Genomic DNA, 18,537 nt, shown 5'->3' with positions numbered 1-18,537 from the left:
ACTGTGGATTTACAACTAAAATCAATATTTTGAACTATGGACTGAGGACTTTCCAATATTTTGGAAGTTACTAGACTTTTGCAAACCCGCAGACTCCATCACTGCTACAAACCTGATATAAGGACTTTGCAATCATTTGTATGTATATGATCTTTTAATCATTTATAACTCTATATTCTTTTATTAATTAATTCCCAGTTAGTTTACTAAGGATTGGCTTACAGCATGATATTTGGGTAAGATCTGAAAAATATATTGACCTGGGGGTAAGTGTCCGATCTCTTGGGATTGGTAGAACCTCGCATATGGTGAACTGGGTTTTCAGTAACTTCTCACAGTTTGTCTGGCTGGGAGCCAAGGGCTGGAATGCCTTAAGGGGACTGTGTTTGGCTTCTTGTTAACCAGTGTGGTGCTACTGAAGTTCCTTTGTTACTGGTTTGGTGAATCTAATTATAGAATAAACCACAGATTTTGGGGATTATCTTCCCTGTTTCTTGCAGTGTGGCATTCTCAGTGTGGTCCATATCAGGCACCCAGTCAAACCTAGGTTGTGCTGGCCCCACAGTAACAGTGCCACAGCACAGCCTTAAGGGGGAAGGATGGGAAATGGGCAGAGCCTGCACTCTCCCAAACCACCACATCCCTTTCACTGCTCCAACACTCCTCCATATTCCTCCTTGCTGCTTTGACCTCTTATATCCCATATGCAGCAAATAAATACATTTGAAAATGTTTTAAGCTGCTCTTATTAGAGTGGGCTATGTATCAGGAACTGTTTGACCAAATAACCCAGTCACTTGCTTTTCTATGATCACATTCACTTTTATTGTTTAGGACATGAGTCATGATTACATTAACAATTTACTCGAGTCTTTCATCATCTCTGTACTTAATGCTAATTTCCTTCACAATACTTCTAAAGTAAAATCAGAGTCTGCATATGAATTTTAAAGCACTTTAAAATATTGCTCTTGAATAGGATATTTTGGTCATGGGACAAAACTTCCAAAAGGAATTCCTGCAGGCAGAGAGCAAGGAATATTCAAAATACAACTTTTTTTAAAGCTGCCATAGGCTGCGCTCAAATTTGAAGTATACACATATAGCTCAATGTCTACAGCTTGTCACCCTGAGTCACTCAGTTACTGTTTTAACTAACTGCTTGCAAACCCTTTGGTTTGCAACACAGTCCTCCTCTTGTTGTTTATGTGCATTTCATCTTTTTGGCTCATTGGTTTAGCTTGAGCCAAAATGGAGTTACAAATATACACTCAATGGCTCTTGAACTTGCCTCCCCAACAGGCAGGGCCACGCACTAGCTGCAATCACTCCCAAGTGGGTAGGATTAGCTTAAAGAGGATCAATCACACTGATAGTTTGAGCCCCAATTGTGCTTTAAAGAGGGGGTGGGAAAGCATTGTAAGAATCATATGATTTTTAGGGGGACTGAATCTCTGGAACACATTGCTCAAATGACCCCAAATTTAGAACATTAACCCTACCCTACACCCTCTTGAGATACAGCATATTATATTTGAAGGCCATCCAAGTCAGTATGTGTATTTTAGAGCACTCCAAACAGTCAACTTTTACAAGGTGACGTTCAACCTTAACTGTATATCAGCTGCTGTTTCAAAATAAGTTACACTCAGTGTATATCCAGACCCTGCATTACTGACTTCTCTGATTTTTCTTTATTTGTTTTGCTTCAGCTTCCATCCATTGGACCTTGTTATGCCTTCTTCTGCTAGATTAAAGAGCATGCTAAAAGAAATCTCTTCCCTATGCAGATACTTGTAGACCCTGATCAATCACCTCTTAACCTTCTCTTGGATAACTAAGAGGTTGAGCTTCTGAAGTAGCTCACAATAAGGCATGCATTTTAGACCCTGAATCATTCTTGCAGGTCTCTTTTGAATCCTTTCCAATTTTTCTACATTCTTTTTGAAGTGTAGATGCCAGAACTGGCATCCCCAGAGGTAGGGGATTTAAAAATAAGAAGTTCTGTTAACTGGGTTCTTTAGCATTTGAAATTACTTTCAGTATTTATAAATATCAATTCACGATTTTTTTTTATATCTGGAAAAAATGCGGTTTTGGAATTAAATTGATGTGCAGAGACTCTCCATTTAAATTTTTCTTCTTAATCAGGTACTGAAAAAGTTAAATTGTATGGAGACAAGGCAAATCCAAGAAGGTAACTTCCTGTACATTATTCCTTATAAAAATTAATTTTGGAATGTTTGAGATGTCTGAATGTACTTTACATTTTAAGTAATAAAAATCTGTACTATGACACTGAGTTGTCTAGCTGGGAACAATAGTGTGTGTATACTTATGGAAAATGGGATGGAGGACCTCAGTTTGTATACAGGGAGAATGTGGGGAAAGCTTGTGATGCTGGTACCTCTTAAACTCTGAATCTTCAATATCCTCTGGGTCAGATCTTTAAGCTGGGATAATTTGGCTTAGCCTCATTTTAGATCACTTAAAATAAGCTCTCATTTTAGAGCACTCCATCATTTAGTTGGAGCTATATCACCAGAATTATACCAACAGAGGATCTGGTTCTTTGCCTCCAGTGACTGCTGGGATTTTTTCCTGGGACTTTGAAGGGCTGCACAATATCATTTCCTTTTCACATAGACAGGAGCTTCTGGTTTCTGGTTTTAGAAAGTCATCTTTTCTAATTGCTCCTCACTGTTTTTGAACATAATTTTCATCTTGATGCTAATGTTCCTTGATGTTGAATCACCTTGTATTGATTGGCTGTATCTTTTGTTACAAGGGAGCCAAGTAGCATAATAAAATCCAGTGATGTGGACATTGTCGTAAGCTAAAAGCCTAAAGCTAGAGCTGCAACCCACAGAGAAATTGTAGACATTATAAATGATGTTGTGTTGGATAATACTAGTTTAATTACATTATCTAAGCATTGATGGAAAAGAAGTGTGTGCTGTTAATTAAATCACATCTCACTATGTTTATTCAGAGCACTTCCTCCTATGCACTAGACATGTTTCAGAGGAGCTCATTCAGAGATAACGCTTTAGAGTTACCCAAATATTTTTGCCCCTATGCATAAATTTCTAATATCTTGAGCTCAAATGTCGCTTGAAGGTACAGCCTGCAGAGGGAATATTGAGAGGCTTTTGCCTCAGGGAGGCTGTCACAGACTAGCTAGAACCAGATGGTATCTCAGGAAGGGAGCTCTCCTAACCAGCAGTATAGTCTAAAACAATACCTAACTCCAGATGACCTGCCTGAGCCCTAAACTCCCCAAAACAAATGAAAAGTCTGACCAGGTCTGGCTGCTTGAGCTAAGGCAGAGGGAGAATCCTTCCACCCCTCTCCATGTTTCACCCAGAACTGCCATTTGATAGAAGCAGCTAGACTTTTTTATCTGGCCTGCTGAGCCGTGATTGGCTTCTACCTGCTCCCACCCCTTCTAGCTGCTGGACGGCCAACTCTCATTGGTTCCAGCAGCAGCTGACCCCAGAAGTCTTTCTAGGCAAACCTTGGAGGACCAAACTCACTGCACTTCTCTTCTTAAAAGGCCACTTCCTAAGGCAGTATGTGCCAAAGTAGCTGGGTCTTTTTCAGGGGACAGCAAATGCCTGGTACACCCTGTAACAGAGGCAGGAGTCTTCCTGGCAGTCCTCAGCACACTGGGGAGGTAGGCTTGCTTCTGCATCTTTTATGAAGTGGCACATACTCTCCTCTCACACACCAATATCACTTTATGGGCGGAAGCAGAGAAAGCAGTGGGACCATGACTTTGCCTCCTTTCCATCCCCTTTGGTTTGTGGGAAAACAGGTCCTGTGCTTTCTTGAATTTTGACTGGCCCTTATGTGGGCTGTCTTGGGAGTGAAAAGACTTTCCTTTCCCTGCCTCAATGCCCCTGAAAGGGCTGGGCACACTAGCTCTTGCTAAATAAGTATCCCATTTTTGTTTTGTTTTTTGTTTTTTACAATATGCATTTAAAGCTTCCCCACACAGCTCTGCCAATGCACTTTAGTCTTGCTATAATCTAGTTAGACATGCTCAGTTGTGGTCAATTATATGGACCAGAGATTTTTTTTACAATGGACACATATCCATTACAGACTATTATCACGTATCTTGTGTAACTTTTATTTTTATTTAAAGTGCATTTCAGTGATATATTGTACCATTGAGGGTTTGGTCCTGGTGGCTACAAGTCTCAAGTTAAACAGAGTTATCTCTGATATGTTTTAGCTATAGAGCTCATAGGAGCACATGAAGGCCAAGGGAAGTAGCACATACAGTCACAAGAACAAGGTCCAATATTTTTTATCAATTTTATTAAAGTTAACAACAAAGTTATGACTGTCATAGCATATACAAATCCTAGATATATCCATGCACCAGTTATAGCTACAGACATAATCACATCCTCCTAGATCTGTGGTCCCCAAACTTTTCAGAGTTGCAGCCCCTTCCACCCCCACCCCCTAGTCTGCCCTCCGGGCGGGGAGCGGGGTTGCAGCTCCAGGAGGGGGGATGCAGACGGAGGTAAGCGGGCCAGGGCTGGGAGTGGAGCCCCTGCCAGGGGCCAAAACGGGGGTAGTGGCAGGGCTGGGAGCAGAGACAGGGCTGGGAGAAGGGGCCGCAGCTGGGACTGGGACCAGGAGCAGAGCTGGGGGTGGAGCAGGGCTGGGTGGTGCGCCCTCTCCACCTCCCATGGAGGCTGGCTCTGTCCCCACTGTGCCCTCCAAATGTTTCTCCTCACCCCCCTACGGGTGTGTGCCACACAGTTTGTGGCCTTCTGTCCTAGATAGTATTAGGGTCTGATGGGTCTCTCATTGATTGATCATTAGTAAAGGGATGTTTCCTGTTGGAGTTTTCCTGTAGGAGATCAGTTTTCCCATTCTAGGCACTCTCTTCTTATAATGTGATTTTGCCTATACCTACATTCGGTGCATGTACATGAAAGTGTCAACCCTCTTTTTCCTTATTGGTCTGGTGTCCCCAAGTTACTTGAGATACCCCATTTTCTGTAGGTTGGGGTATTCTCGTTAGCATTACGCTGTTGTTAAGGCACGTGTTAGAGGGAAATGTGCCTCTAGAGCATTTTTGTGATCTAAAATTAATCTTATGGCTAATTTTTTGCAACTTCTTTCTCCATAATCTTATGGCATTAGGTTATTCTTCGGTCACTTACTTATGTCAGCATTTCTTATCTAAGGCCTATAATAGCTAAGCAGAAATGTTATAGGCTTCTCAGCCTATAGGTCTTGCATTTCAGCCCTCCTTACTTAGATACCTAATACATAACTATCCTTTGTAACTACTGATCAATCTTATACTTTTATAATCCTAAAACTTAACTCTATTTAGCATACAGTGATTATATGACATGTAAGTTAATCAAAACATCACACAATAAATGAACAATAAAATGAAATAATTGGCTACACTTTTATAAAATGTTCTAGATCAATATTAATTACTTTCAAAAGTTTGTATGTAGCACTGAAGTTTGTGTTTTAGTTTTACTTCCACAGACCTGTTTTGGTCTTTGTTGGTATTTACAAAATTTGCATTCTTCATTGACTAATTTCATTGTCTTTGCAATACACTGGCTAATGTATAGACTAGTGCATTTATTGCAATTATAACAGGGTATCATGGAGACAAAGGGGTGGCTATAGCCACTTATTGATGCAAGTGTGCAACTTTCAGTAATACTATTGGGTATTATGCATAAATATTAATAGGAGAGCATACATTATAGCCCAAATTTTCCAATATAAGCTAAAGAGAATGTGTCTTTTCATTCAGATTTCCCTCCAGATCTCTGATTCTCAGTTGGTATAAATCAGTTTAGCTCCACTCACCACAGTAAAACTATACTCATTTACATCATCTGAAGATCTTATTCATGAGTATTATGTATGGTACTGAATCATCCAGGGCCAAATTCTGCTCTCAATTAGTAAAGTGCAATGACACACAATGTTTTATTTTTTGAGAAAAATTAGGCTCTTGTTAATGGGCCTGAACCTGAGAGGAGACAAGGAGGATCAAATACATTATTTTAACAAAAAAAATAAAAATAACAAAGATTTGTTGAAAGAAGATTGCTTGTGTGCAAGAAGGTTATTTGACATTCGGGGACTCTGCTTTGAGCAATAAAAGAATTCAAGCTTACTGTATTTTGCTTTCTTTGTAAAAGGTCTGTCTGGCACAATATTTACACACTGAGAAGGCTGTATGTTTTAAACAGGGGATTCTAAATAAAGTGGAAAAGATCTTTCTGCAGACAGAGAGCCATGGATTGCTAATTGGATTCAAACATACTTAGAGAAACAAACCAGGACACAAACTGTTGTTCAGCACGCATATTTCCGCGTTTTTATAAAAAGCACACCCTGAAAAATATGTATATTAGTCAGCATGATTTGCACAACATGCTCTTCTGAAAGCAGGGGCCTAAGTGTCAAAAACAAAAACAATTAATGATAGAGCAATTTTAAATGTGTTTGGCTATTTAACTTTTAAGTTGATTGGTTACTTCAACAGATTAAAAAATCAGATTAGGTTTTTTTTTTCTACAACACTATTTGAATAGAAAGAAACATGTTTGATGTGAAATACTTGTAGATTGGAAAGGTTGGCTCAGGAGATGAGATACAATTAATTGTGCCATTGAATTTAATCAGACAGGTTTACTGCAGGTAGTCATATTCTTTAGAATACTACCTGTGAAATGAAACCATATATATAGCACGAGTGTTATAAAGCTGTTACTCAGATTGATAACACCATACCTGAGTAGATAATGGACACCAAAGATGTCATATATTTTAAAAGTAAATATAGATAGAAATGTCCATCAACTTGCAATTGATTTGAAGAATTGCTCAGGTTATATTTACAACAATGCACTTCACACAGGACAGGCAATTTAAAGTAACAATAACTGCAAACTTTCCCATGTGGTATTTTTACATTAACAGTAAAACTTCATGCACCACAACAATCAAACACTATCTCCTCTCCGTTTACACAGTCAAGTGTAATCAGAATGCCTTAATCAAAGTACAGGAGCAAACTGGCTGCGTTGCCAAAGTCTCCTTGCATGTATATGGCACACTGGGCCTGATCCTCAAAGGCATTTAGGTAACTAACTGCGATTGATTTAAATGGTTATTAGGAACCTTCAATACCTTTCGAGGATCTGGGCCACTGAAGTTAATGGAAGGACTCCCTTTGATTCAGTGGTTTTGGATAAGTCCTGCTGCTCCTTGCACTGTTTAGAAATTTCTAGAAATATTAATTAATATTTAAGTGACCACAAAAGGGCTTACTTTTCCACAAGGGTTTATGGTAGTGGCATGCCCTTTCTGTAACTTGTTGAGCCTTAATGTGTGTTGGTTTTGACTTAACTGGGTTCCTCAAGCCTCGGTCTTTCCTCATTCTGGAGCCCTTTCCAAGCTAATTTTCTTGGTGTGCAATAATTCTCACTGTCACAGTGCCATAGAGATGTTGCTTGTATTGTTTGAACAATGGCGTTCCCCAGCTTCTGGTGCAAAGGATGCCTACTGGTGTGTGAAGTCTTCCTTTCCTTTCCTTTTCCTGTATCCTTCATAATTCTCGTTTGTGACTGGAGCTCTGGACTGGGTGGGGAGAGGGACCTGGGGGCATCTCATTCCATCCCCTTACCTGATGCCTTCTTGGCAGGATTATAGTCTTTTCTAGTAAAGCAGTCTGGGGCACAGCAGTCAGGTCAATCTCTTCTGTGCAGTTGGCCCTGGGGTTTATCTCACTACTTTTTGTCTGCTTTCAATGTGAAAACATTTTGTTTCTTACTTCCTCTGCTGGGCCGGCTTCATTTCTTTCCTTCAAAAAACAGGGCACCGGCCATGTTCAGGCTCTTTTGGGTTTCTGTTTCGCTGTCTGGTTGGCTCCTGGTCTACTAACTCGTCCGCCTTTTCCTTGGCCTGTTTCCCAGTAGCTGTCTGGGCCTCAGATCCCTGGTTAAACAAATCTTTAGGGTAGGATGACCAGACAGCAAATGTGAAAAATTGGGACGGGGTGGGGGGTAATAGGAGCCTATGAAAGAAAAAGACCCCAAAATCAGGTCTGTCCCTATAAAATCAGGACATTTGGTCACCCTACTTTAGAGTCCTTTTCCTGTCTGGAGCCTCCTAATATGATCAGTGTTGTCAAGCAAACATTTGTACCTTGTTTTCCAGTTACCACTGGGAGTCTGCTTCTTTTCTCAAGCTCCCATGATAGCAGGGGGCTATGCACATCAAAATTTTATAAGGGGAGGGCAAAAGGAGGGTCAGATTAGAGAGAGATTAGGGAAAGGAAGCAATGGAAGATGCAGGGAGAGAGCTGAACAGGACAAAGAGGAGGCAAGAGAGTGTGTCTCTGAAGGAAACAGCAGGGTGTTGGGACACTCTGGGAAAGAAATAGAATCAGATTTGTAAATTTGTTATATTTCTCCCCTCCCCCACCGCCCCCCCCACACACCCACACACTACCCCCCCCCCAAGGGATTTAAGGTATAGCACAAATAATTCAGAAAATATATTTGGTTTGGGGAAGTGGCCTTTGTCTCTGTCTGATTGTCCTGGCAACACCTGGAAAGTAACATTTTTCTTATTAGTTTTGAACTTTTCCATATGACAAATTGATTTTTTAAAAATCTTTTTACGTAGTATATTTCTATGTCACCATCATCAGTGTCAGCACAACTCTGAGAATATGGCTCATCATTCTCCCACATCTGTGCAAAGTCAGTCCAAGGCAGAATTCAGAAGCCAGCCTAAAATATAATTTGAAGCTCACCAGCCCACTGGGACTGGCCTGTACAGAAAATACACATCTTAAGAGTTCAGTTTTCAAACTTGGGTGCCTAAAGTTAAGTATCTAAATATGTGTTTAAGCACCTATATGCTGCTTTAGGCACTTAAAGGGGCACTTTGGTGCCTAAATACAATTTCATGTAATTACCAAGACATCCAAAATTTAAGATTAACTGTAGAAGCCTAAACTCTACTATTCAAGACACTGATGTTTGTAAGGCTCCAGTAGGGATTTTCAAAGCAGACCCTCCATGATTTCACACATGCTGGTTACTTTGATAAAGCCCCATTTTTTTTCTATCATTAGATACAAATATTCTTCACAGTCTGATGTCCTTTAAGTCCTCAAGACAAGATCTGTAGACTGAAGCCTAGAGATCTCCATTGTGAATAGCACATCAATTAAGTGAAGAGTAATTTGGCTTATTGAGACACTGAAATCCTTTACTAGTTTTGCATATTGTGTCAGCTGTACTGTTTCACACATCAGCTGTGTTAGCAAAGCCCTTTCTAAAACAAATGGAGCGGTCAGTAGAGTTTTAGATTAATCCGGAACATTTAGCACTTTTGATGGTCTAATTGCAGAGTTTAGGTGGTGTCTGTTTTTCACATTCTGAAGTTTTCAATTCAATTTAGTTAATAATACTGTCCAGCCTGTAGAAATGGTGTAAATATCTAGTGATAGTAAGGGCAGTTCTTCCTTGGCTCAAACATTGTTTACTGAGTGACTACTGTACTGCTATGATATTGAGTTAAGGATTCAAGTTACCCTGTGGACAGATTACACAATTTATTACCCAGAACAAAAGATGGTGGAACAGTTTTTTGTGAATAATATTCATGGCCAACTCAGGCTTTTTAAATCAAAGTAATTATTTACAAAAGCTTTTATTATTTGATCATTTGACTTGAAACTGTCTCATGGTTAGAGTAGTCTATTGGTTAGAAACCACTTTGCAGGAACAATACATGTATTAATGACTGTTCTAATAGTTATAAATGTATTTTGGTAAAATGTGGGGGAGAACAGCATGTGGTATCACTGTTTAAAAACTAGTGGTCTAAAAAAATATGCTGCAAACTATATTGCCTTTAAAAGTAATATTTTGAACTGAGTGTCTGGACAATGACCCATTTCAATACATTCATCATTTTTCTGTCTCCTAAATCATTCTGATTACTGTGCTGCTGCTAATTATATTTGAATACTGTACCCAGAATTACAGGAATATATAAGGAATATTACATCAGTTCAGGCCTCTTGTTAATCGTGACACTTTTTCTTAATGAGTTGATCTTTTTTTCCCCTTAGCTTGACTGAAACTAACTCATATATCAACATCTGAATATATATAATCAAATTTAATTTTGTTCCTTCTCTTGAAAAGATTTACATCAGAGATGACAAATTTATTCAGTGTAATCTGTGGGCAAAAATCTATGAAATACCTGTGTGATTTAGGAGCCAAAGTCCTATTGGTTTTCAATGAGAGTTTGGCTTCTAAGTGTCTAAGGATATCTCCATATCTTTCTCAGAGAACATCTTTCCTTCCTCTCATTCACAATCACATACTGTTAACTTGGCAATTACCACAGTTGTTCTATGAAAAAGTATCAGTATTAAAAGAGTATTTAATATGCTTTTGGCTTTTTGTAATAAGGGTTATTAAATAAAAGAAAGGAAAATTGACAACATATTACCAGTCAATTCTCTGCCGATTGCAGCAATACTCCACAGACCATGAAGAACAATATTTTAACACTTGCTACAGCAATTCTATTGTGTTTTAATCTATGACTTAATGGTTCTTGAGCTGTATCTAGGAGCAAAAAACCTTGGCTTTTGGGCACTCTCTCCCTAGATCCTTCTCTCTCATTTTCTTTTTCAAAAATTGACAAGCATGTAACATTTCAAACTATCTATATGCATCTTTATGACCTTCCACACCATGCTATCTGACCACCTCACGTGTCATTAGGCTAAATTCATCAACACCCCTGAAAAGCAGTTTCCCATTTTACATATGGGAAACAGAGGCACACACAGATTAAGTGATTTTGCCATAGTCAAGACTCTCACAAGAAGACTGCAACAGAGGTGGGAATTGAACCCAGATCGTCTGACACCCAGTTCTCAACTACCCGACCAGCCTTCCTCTCAGATAGTCCTTTTACTGGCAAACAAGAGGCCAGATCAATTTAATTAGATTTAAACTTCTTTTTACCAGATTTAAAACCAGAGCTACCCATATCATTCTGTTCCTATCTACTGATTTGTCCTAGTAACAACAGATCAACACTGAGATAATTTAAAATGAAAAGTTATAAACTTATACAAAAGAACGGGTTAATAGTTGATTTTGTTTACAGTAAAAATACATGTGATTATGATATAGTAGGAGAAAGTACATACAGTCAGGAATGGTGTTAAAATGTACAGTACTGGTTTGTGTTTTTTAGACTATTTTGTGATTTCATGCAACATTTTCTATTGACAAGGACAACTGGATGGATTGTATTGTGTATATTGTGTTGTGATGACTGAATGTACTATATATTTTTATATATATATATATATATATTATATATATATAATAAATAGTTCAGTATGTAAACAATTTCAAAGTTATTTTAGGCACTAAATCTTACCATTGTATACTGAATCCTTTATTAATTCTCGGTATTTCCAATAGGTTAGAATATTACAAGAGGAACTGAAAACTTTTATTACATTGTTTTTGTGATGACTCCATTATATTCAGCAAGTCACATGTTAAAGATTTGGAAAATAGAAACAATGAAGAACATGTACATAATAAATGTATTGGTCAGGGCTGCCCAGAGGATTCAGGGGGCCTGGGGTCTTCGGCGGTGGGTCCTGGGGCGGAAGGACCCCCCCCGCTGCAGGTCTTCGGGACACTTCGGTGGCGGGTCCCGGAGCGGAAGGACCCTCAGCTGCTGAATTGCCGCGGAAGATGCTCTGAGGGCCTGGACCCCGCGAGAGTTTTCCAGGGCCCCTGGAGCGAGTGAAGGTCCCCGCTCCAGGGGTCCCGAAAAATTCTCGTGGGGGCCCCTGCGGGACCCGGGGCCTGGGGAAAATTGCCCCACTTGCCCCCCCCCGGGCAGCCCTGGTATTGGTTTGCAAAGTGAACAGTCATTTTGGATTATCAAAAAAAAATCACATTTTTTGCACTGAACATTTTATATAAAAGTCATTATGGAACAGTTATGTCTACTAAACATAAAGATGCTAAAAGCCTCATTACTAATAAAAATACTCAGAAACAAAACTGCTTAAAAGCTTTTATGCTCCATGGGAACTGAAACAAAAAGCTTCCATTCTCCGATGAGGAAGAAATGTATATAATATTAAGCATATGTTTACTTTTCATTTTCTTCAGAATTATACTATTTCTACATTGTGTGCAAATCATATTTTCTTTACATGCCCCTGGGCTAGTGAATGAAAAATGTACCTGCCTGGAAATCAGTTTGCACCACAACTCCCGCATTCAATTAAAATTTAAACCTGCATTTTATGGAGCTAGTGTGGCTTTCAGTCAAATTTACTCTGCAGTAATAGTTAGCACATACATATTCATTTGTCTCACTTCCTTTTGTTTATTTATTTATTAGGTTTTTGTAGGAATATACTGGAAATAAATGCATATACACAGAAAAATGAAGGCTTGATCCTCCTCCCTTTGAAATCAATGGCAAAACTCCCACTGGCTTCAATGGGAGCAGCATAATGTTTACTAAGTGCCAGATTCTGCCACCTTTACTCATGATGATCCATGCTATATTTCAGGCAGTCCCACTGAAATGTATGAGATTGCTTGCTAAGTTAGGTACTGCTCAGCGTGAGTAGAAGAAGTCTGGCATTAAATAATTCTATCCAGTAAATATAAGAAATAAGGCATTTGTCTTACTACTTGATGATCTCAATTGCTTTCTGAAATCCCAATGAACTGTACCTTCCTCAACAGATTTTAGGGGGGGCTATGTACATATGTTTTGTATGCAAATTTTTGTAATTTACTATTGGTATGGAAAACTGGCAATCCCTTTTCCCCTTTTTCACATGAGTGAGAATTTCAGAATAAAGTGGAACCTGTTACAGAGGTAATGTGTTTGTCCATTAGAGAGAGAGAATGGTATCTGTACCAATTATACTCCACTTCTCTGGAGATTCTGTGGAGTTATATTTGTGGCAGCTGTGCAGATCACTAGAATGATGGCTGTCATTAGCACCTGGGGAGTGTAGTATATCTATACAAGAAAAGAAAACCAAATATAACACTGAGGTTGTTCAACATATATTCCTGGAAATTCTGAATGTATACATGCATTATATTTTGGAGTTTGTTTTATGCTGAGAAATACTCCTGCCTGTGCATGAAAAGAGGAGTTAAAAACCCAGTCAAGGCCTGCAGCTGACCCATAGGAGAGTGGGAGAAAATGATCCAATTATTGCTGGACCCACACCCATCTTTCCTGTCCTCCATGGAAAGGGGCTAGAAGATGATCCCTGAAAAGCTGGTGCAGACAGTAAGATCTGACCCATAACACATAAATGTGTGCACACATGCGCAGACACTCTCTCCACTACTGTTCTTGGAAGCATTCAAACTTAATAAAACCTACTGTACTTCAAGTTCTTTGAGTGATTGCTCATGTCCATTCAACTTAGATGTGTGTGCTCGCCACATGCACCGGTTCCAGAAGTATTTCCCTCAGCAGTATCCGTAGGGGACCAGCTCTGGTGCCCCTTGGAGCGGCACGCATATGCCATGGCATTAGGGCACCGCCGGCCCCCTCCACCCTTGGTTCCTTCTTGCTGCCAGTGACAGTGCATGGAATTGTTGCTGCTTCAGCTAGTGCTGTTGTTTCTCATTTGTTCAAACCCATTTACCTCTTTATTATTGTAAATAGTTCCCCTCTAGTTTTAGTTTCCCTCTTTTTAAGTTAGAGACTTAGTAGGTCCCAAACAGGACTTTGCATTGGGACAGGGCATGCGATCCACATAACAGTTGTTTACGGTGCGTGGGAAAATCTCACATTAGTGATACGTGCAGAGGAAGGTCTCCATCTTTCCGCAAGGAAAAGGACAAGTCTGAGGTGGACCAAGGCCCTGTCTTGGGCATCTCTTCACCCCCTTCTGGATCTCAGGCCCCAGCTCAGGTTGAGTGGTAGCCCAGCTCGCTCCCCTCTGGCTACCCTGGATAGCAACAGAGGTCCTTTTCAGCTCTGCATGCCATCCATGCTGGAGGCCTTGCAAGTGGCGCAGGAGGTTATGTCTCTCCCACTGTTGCCCACTCTGGCCCCTATGGGGTTCTGGTCACGAGGTAAACCCCCGTTTGGACCACCACAGTCTCCTCTTCTATGGCAACGCTCCCCGTGATGGGGGATGTCCCGCCAGTGGTCACCCTCTTGCAGTCGACACGCTTCTGACTGTGATAGGCAGAAGTTTCACAGCCCCATCTGGTCTCTGGACCTCAGAAAAGGGCAGAGAGGCTCCGAGGTGCAGCTTGCCGGTGACTGGGCGCAGACCTCTGGAGGCACACGCCACTCGGCAGGAGTTTCAGAGTTGGCACCCGCAATCTCCGCAGCACCGTTACCGCTCCAGGGACAGGTTGAAGGTCCAACGGTACTCTTCCCCAGACCGTCACCAATCCCCTAAGGTGGCATCACTGCGTGCAGCTGCATCTTCATGACGCCAAGCCTGCTCTGGTTCCCGGTCCCGCTCCACATCTTGGTACTGCTCTTAAGTGTGAGGTATAGATTGCCGGCCCAGGGCCATTGCAGATCCGCTGAGCTCCGCCAGTCACCAAGGCCCCAATCCAGGTGCTCCTCGAGGTCGGCTAGATCCAACTCCAGGAGGAGCGACCAGTACTGATCGGGACAGAGCCACCACTGAGCCCCGTCTAGGTCGCATGGGAGCGACCACTTGGGCTCTAGCTCAGGTTGAAGTGAGGTTCCCTAGTTATGGGACAAGCTCTGACACCTCCAGTACAGACTACGTCGATGGCACTGCAGCCGGCCCCATGGCCTCAGACTCCGTGGCCATCACAATGGTACCCATGGAAGCCATGGGGGTTGACTCAGCCCTCCCAGGCCACTTGCTTGGTTTCTGGAGCTTTGGAGACACCGGCTACCTCCCTCTCCCACCTCCACTAGTTCAAGAGGCCTTGGATGTAGGCACTCCCGCAGGCACAGGAGGAAGTAGGCGAGCAAGCTGCCGAACCACCTCTGGCTGTGGAGGACCCCTTGGTACCGGCTTCCTCATCATCATCAGCAGATGAGGCTATAGTGGGAGCCCCTACACTGGTTCTCTAGGATGATGCTAAGGTGCATCAGTAGCTGTTAAAGAGGGTCACCGCCAACCTGGTCCTCCAGGCAGAGGAGTACTTTGTGCCATCCAAGGCTCATGAGTACCTTTATACCCACCCTGCTCCTAATTACCTAGTGGTAGAGGCGCTCAACCACAGGGAGAGACAGGGTCAACCGGGGCCTACCCCTAAGAAGACTCAAGGAGACTAGACTTGTTTGGGCTTAAAGATTATTCGTCCTCCAGTCTACAGTTGGGGGTGGCCAACCATCAGGCCCTAGTAGCCCGCTATGATTTTACTATGTGGCAGGCCATAACCAAGTTCAAGAGCAGGAGTTCCGGGCGATCCTGGATGGGGGCTTGACAGCAGCCAGAGCAACTCTCCAGGTGGCGGTGGACACGGCAAACACTGCCACCCATACCATGGCATCGGTCACCTCGTTGTGCAGGGCTTTGTGGCTGCTCCTCTCTGGTCTTTCCTCAGAGGCTGAGCAGTCGATGCAAGACCTCCCTTTCGACGGGCACACCCTGTTCACAGAACAGACAGACAATAAACTCCATTGCCTGAAGGATTCCCACACAACCCTGAAAACACTGGGCCTGTACGTCCCCAGCCCTTCCCGCAAGTGGTTTAAGCTGCAGCAGCCTCAGAGCCAAGGGAGCCACCCTCGCCAGGAGCCTCCACACAAAAAGTCTAGGGTCTACAAAAGGCACCCTGGCCACCAACCCCCGTCTACATCCCAGGCAGGCTCAACCTGCAGTAAGCAGATGGGCAAGCACCCATTTTGAGGGTATGCTCGAGGGTGACCTACCGGACTGTTCCCTAGATCCTTCCTCTACTTCATTTGCCAACCACCTTTCTTCCTCTCTGCGTGGGTGTCTATAACATTGGAGTGATGGGTCCTCAATATGATGGTGCAGGGTTACACCCTTCAGTTACTTTCTAATCACCCTTCTAACCCCCCCCACCCTATACCTCTTCAGGGACCCTTCTCACGAGAATCTTCTCACGCAGGAGGTAGAGGGTCTACTGCAGCTGGGTGCGGTGGAGGTAGTTCCGGTGCTGTACAGGAACAAATGGTTCTATTCCCGATACTTTTTAATCCCCAAGGCCAAGGATGATCTGCGGCCCATACTAGATCTGCGGGGCTTGAACCGCTATTTAGCGAAACTGAAGTTCCGCATGGTCTCCTTGACTTCCATCATCCCCTCTCTGGATCCAGGAGACTGGCATGCCACCTTCAACCTGAAAGATGCATACTTCCACATTGCCATCATTGAGCAACACAGACGCTTCTTCCGCTTCACAGTAGATCCCAACCGTTATCAGTTCGCGGTCCTTCCATTTGCCTAGCGACAGCACCATGAGTATTTATCAAGTGCATATCAGTGGTGGCAGCTTACCTCAGATGTTGGGGTATCCAGATCTACCTATACCTCGATGACTGGTTCATCAAGAGCAACTCCAGGTCCAAGGGGATATCACGATGCTGCTGGCCAGCATTCTGAACAGATTCTGCCATTGACGGACCTCATTGTGGATGTCTCCATGTTTCTCCTGACCTTGGCCAGGGTTTGCCTGTGCCTACTAGGTCACATGGCAACATGTACATATGTGGTGCGTCACACTAGGCTCTGGATGTGAGCACTGCAGCAATGGCTGGCGACGGTCTACTCCCAGTGGGGGTCGTCACCATCCCCATGACAGTACTTACCTCACTGTGATGGTGGACCAACCCCAGAAAAGTCCTGGAAGGAGTTCCCTTCATCAGCACTCCTCACTTTCGAGTTGGTTTCAGACACCTCACACCTCGGCTGGGGGGCGCACCTCAGCACCTTCCAGACCCAAGGTATGTGGTCCCCAGAGGAATCAACGCTACACATAAACATCAAAGAGCTCAGGGCAGTGCACAGAGCGTGCAAGATCTTCCTACCTCACCTGTTGGGCAGAGTGGTCAAAGTCCTCATGGACAACACAACCTCAATGTTCTACATGAACAGGCAAGGCGGAGCATGATCCCTAGACCTCTGCCAAGAGGCACTCCGTCTCTGGGACTTATGCTTCTAGATGGATTCCATAGTTGATGCAGATCACCTTCTGGGTGCCAGGAACATGCTAGCAGGTCACCTAAGCAGGAATGTCTCCTCACCACGAGTGAGTGCTCCACCTGGAGGTAGCCAGCATAATCTTCCAGAGGGGAACCCCCCAAGTGGATTTGTTCGCCATGAGGCACAGGTTTTGCTCCAGATGGGGTCTGGGCAAGGGCTCCCTCTCCAACACCTTCCTCCTGACATGGGCAGGAAGCCCAATGTATGCGTTCCCTCTGCTTCCACTCATCAGCAAGGTCCTAACAAAAATCAAGAGGGACAAGGGTAGGTTATCATGATCGTGACTATAAAATCATGACTGGTGTAGAGAAAGTAGATAAGGAAGTGTTGTTTACTACTTCTCATAACACAAAAACTGGGGTTCACCAAATAAAATTAATAGGCAGCAGGTTTAAAACAAATAAAAGGAAGTATTTCTTCACACAACACATGTCAACCTGTGGAACTCCTTGCCAGAGGATGTTGTGAAGACCAAGACTATAACAGGGGTCAGAAGAAAACTAGATAAATTCATGGAGAATAGGTCCATCAATGGCTATTAGCCAGGATGGGCAGGAATGGTGTCCCGAGCCTCTGTTTGCCAGAAGCTGGGAATGAGCGACATGAGATGGATCACTTGATAATTACCTGTTCTGTTCATTCCCTCTGGGGTACCTGGCATTAGCTACTGTCGGAAGACAGGATACTGGGCTAGATGGAGCTCTGGTTTGACCCAGTAGGGCCATTCTTATGTTCCCCTGCTATTAAAATAAAATCAAATTAAACTGTACATTTAAATAGACTGAGTTATTACTCAGTAGGGTTTCTAAAGTTCTAGTGGATTGTAGGAGGGAGGAAAACAACCCTTGAAAGATATTTGAGATTTTAGACCAGGAAGAGATCAGTTTCTACTTATTGTTTTTACTTAATATTTGGCAATGAGTATATGGGTGAACTTATTTCAGTTTTGCATAGTTTTAAACTTCAGGTTTTTTTGAGAAGACAGTAGTTTACAAAATAGTCTAGATTTTGTCTAAAATTTCTTCTAGAAAGCGTGTAGTAAAACTATTACTTGATCAAGTATAATTTGCTTTATTTTTTTTTAATTAAAATGATTATGTGCTCTGTGTAAGGAATGGTTTACCTACTGTGACATACAGTGGTCCCTAATAAAAAGTAAACATTTATCAGTAGGTAACATATTGTGGGCTAAATTCTGTGCCTATGTGCATCTCAGGGCTGGTCTTCACTACGGAGAGATCGACACTGCTGCAATC

At 42.4% G+C, this 18,537-nt stretch overlaps 1 protein-coding gene across 2 annotated transcripts in view; it reads left to right on the top strand.

The window, feature by feature from the left end:
- Nucleotides 1–18,537, top strand: part of GPC6 (glypican 6) — a 1,140,547-nt gene that overhangs the window by 105,873 nt on the left and 1,016,137 nt on the right. Inside the window, exon 3 of one of the 2 annotated variants that reach the window (XM_045010090.1) lies at nucleotides 2,152–2,197. The exons of the other annotated variant lie outside the window; for it this stretch is intronic. Within the exon in view, the coding sequence (XP_044866025.1) occupies nucleotides 2,152–2,197 (46 nt within the window). The remainder of the gene's footprint in view (nucleotides 1–2,151; nucleotides 2,198–18,537) is intronic. 2 annotated transcript variants of the gene reach the window in all.

This window comes from Mauremys mutica, chromosome 1 (genome assembly GCF_020497125.1).
Source record: "Mauremys mutica isolate MM-2020 ecotype Southern chromosome 1, ASM2049712v1, whole genome shotgun sequence".
Lineage (NCBI taxonomy): Eukaryota > Metazoa > Chordata > Testudines > Geoemydidae > Mauremys > Mauremys mutica.
Note: the sequence above shows the minus strand (reverse complement) of the source record. Positions and strands in the feature narration are given on the sequence as shown.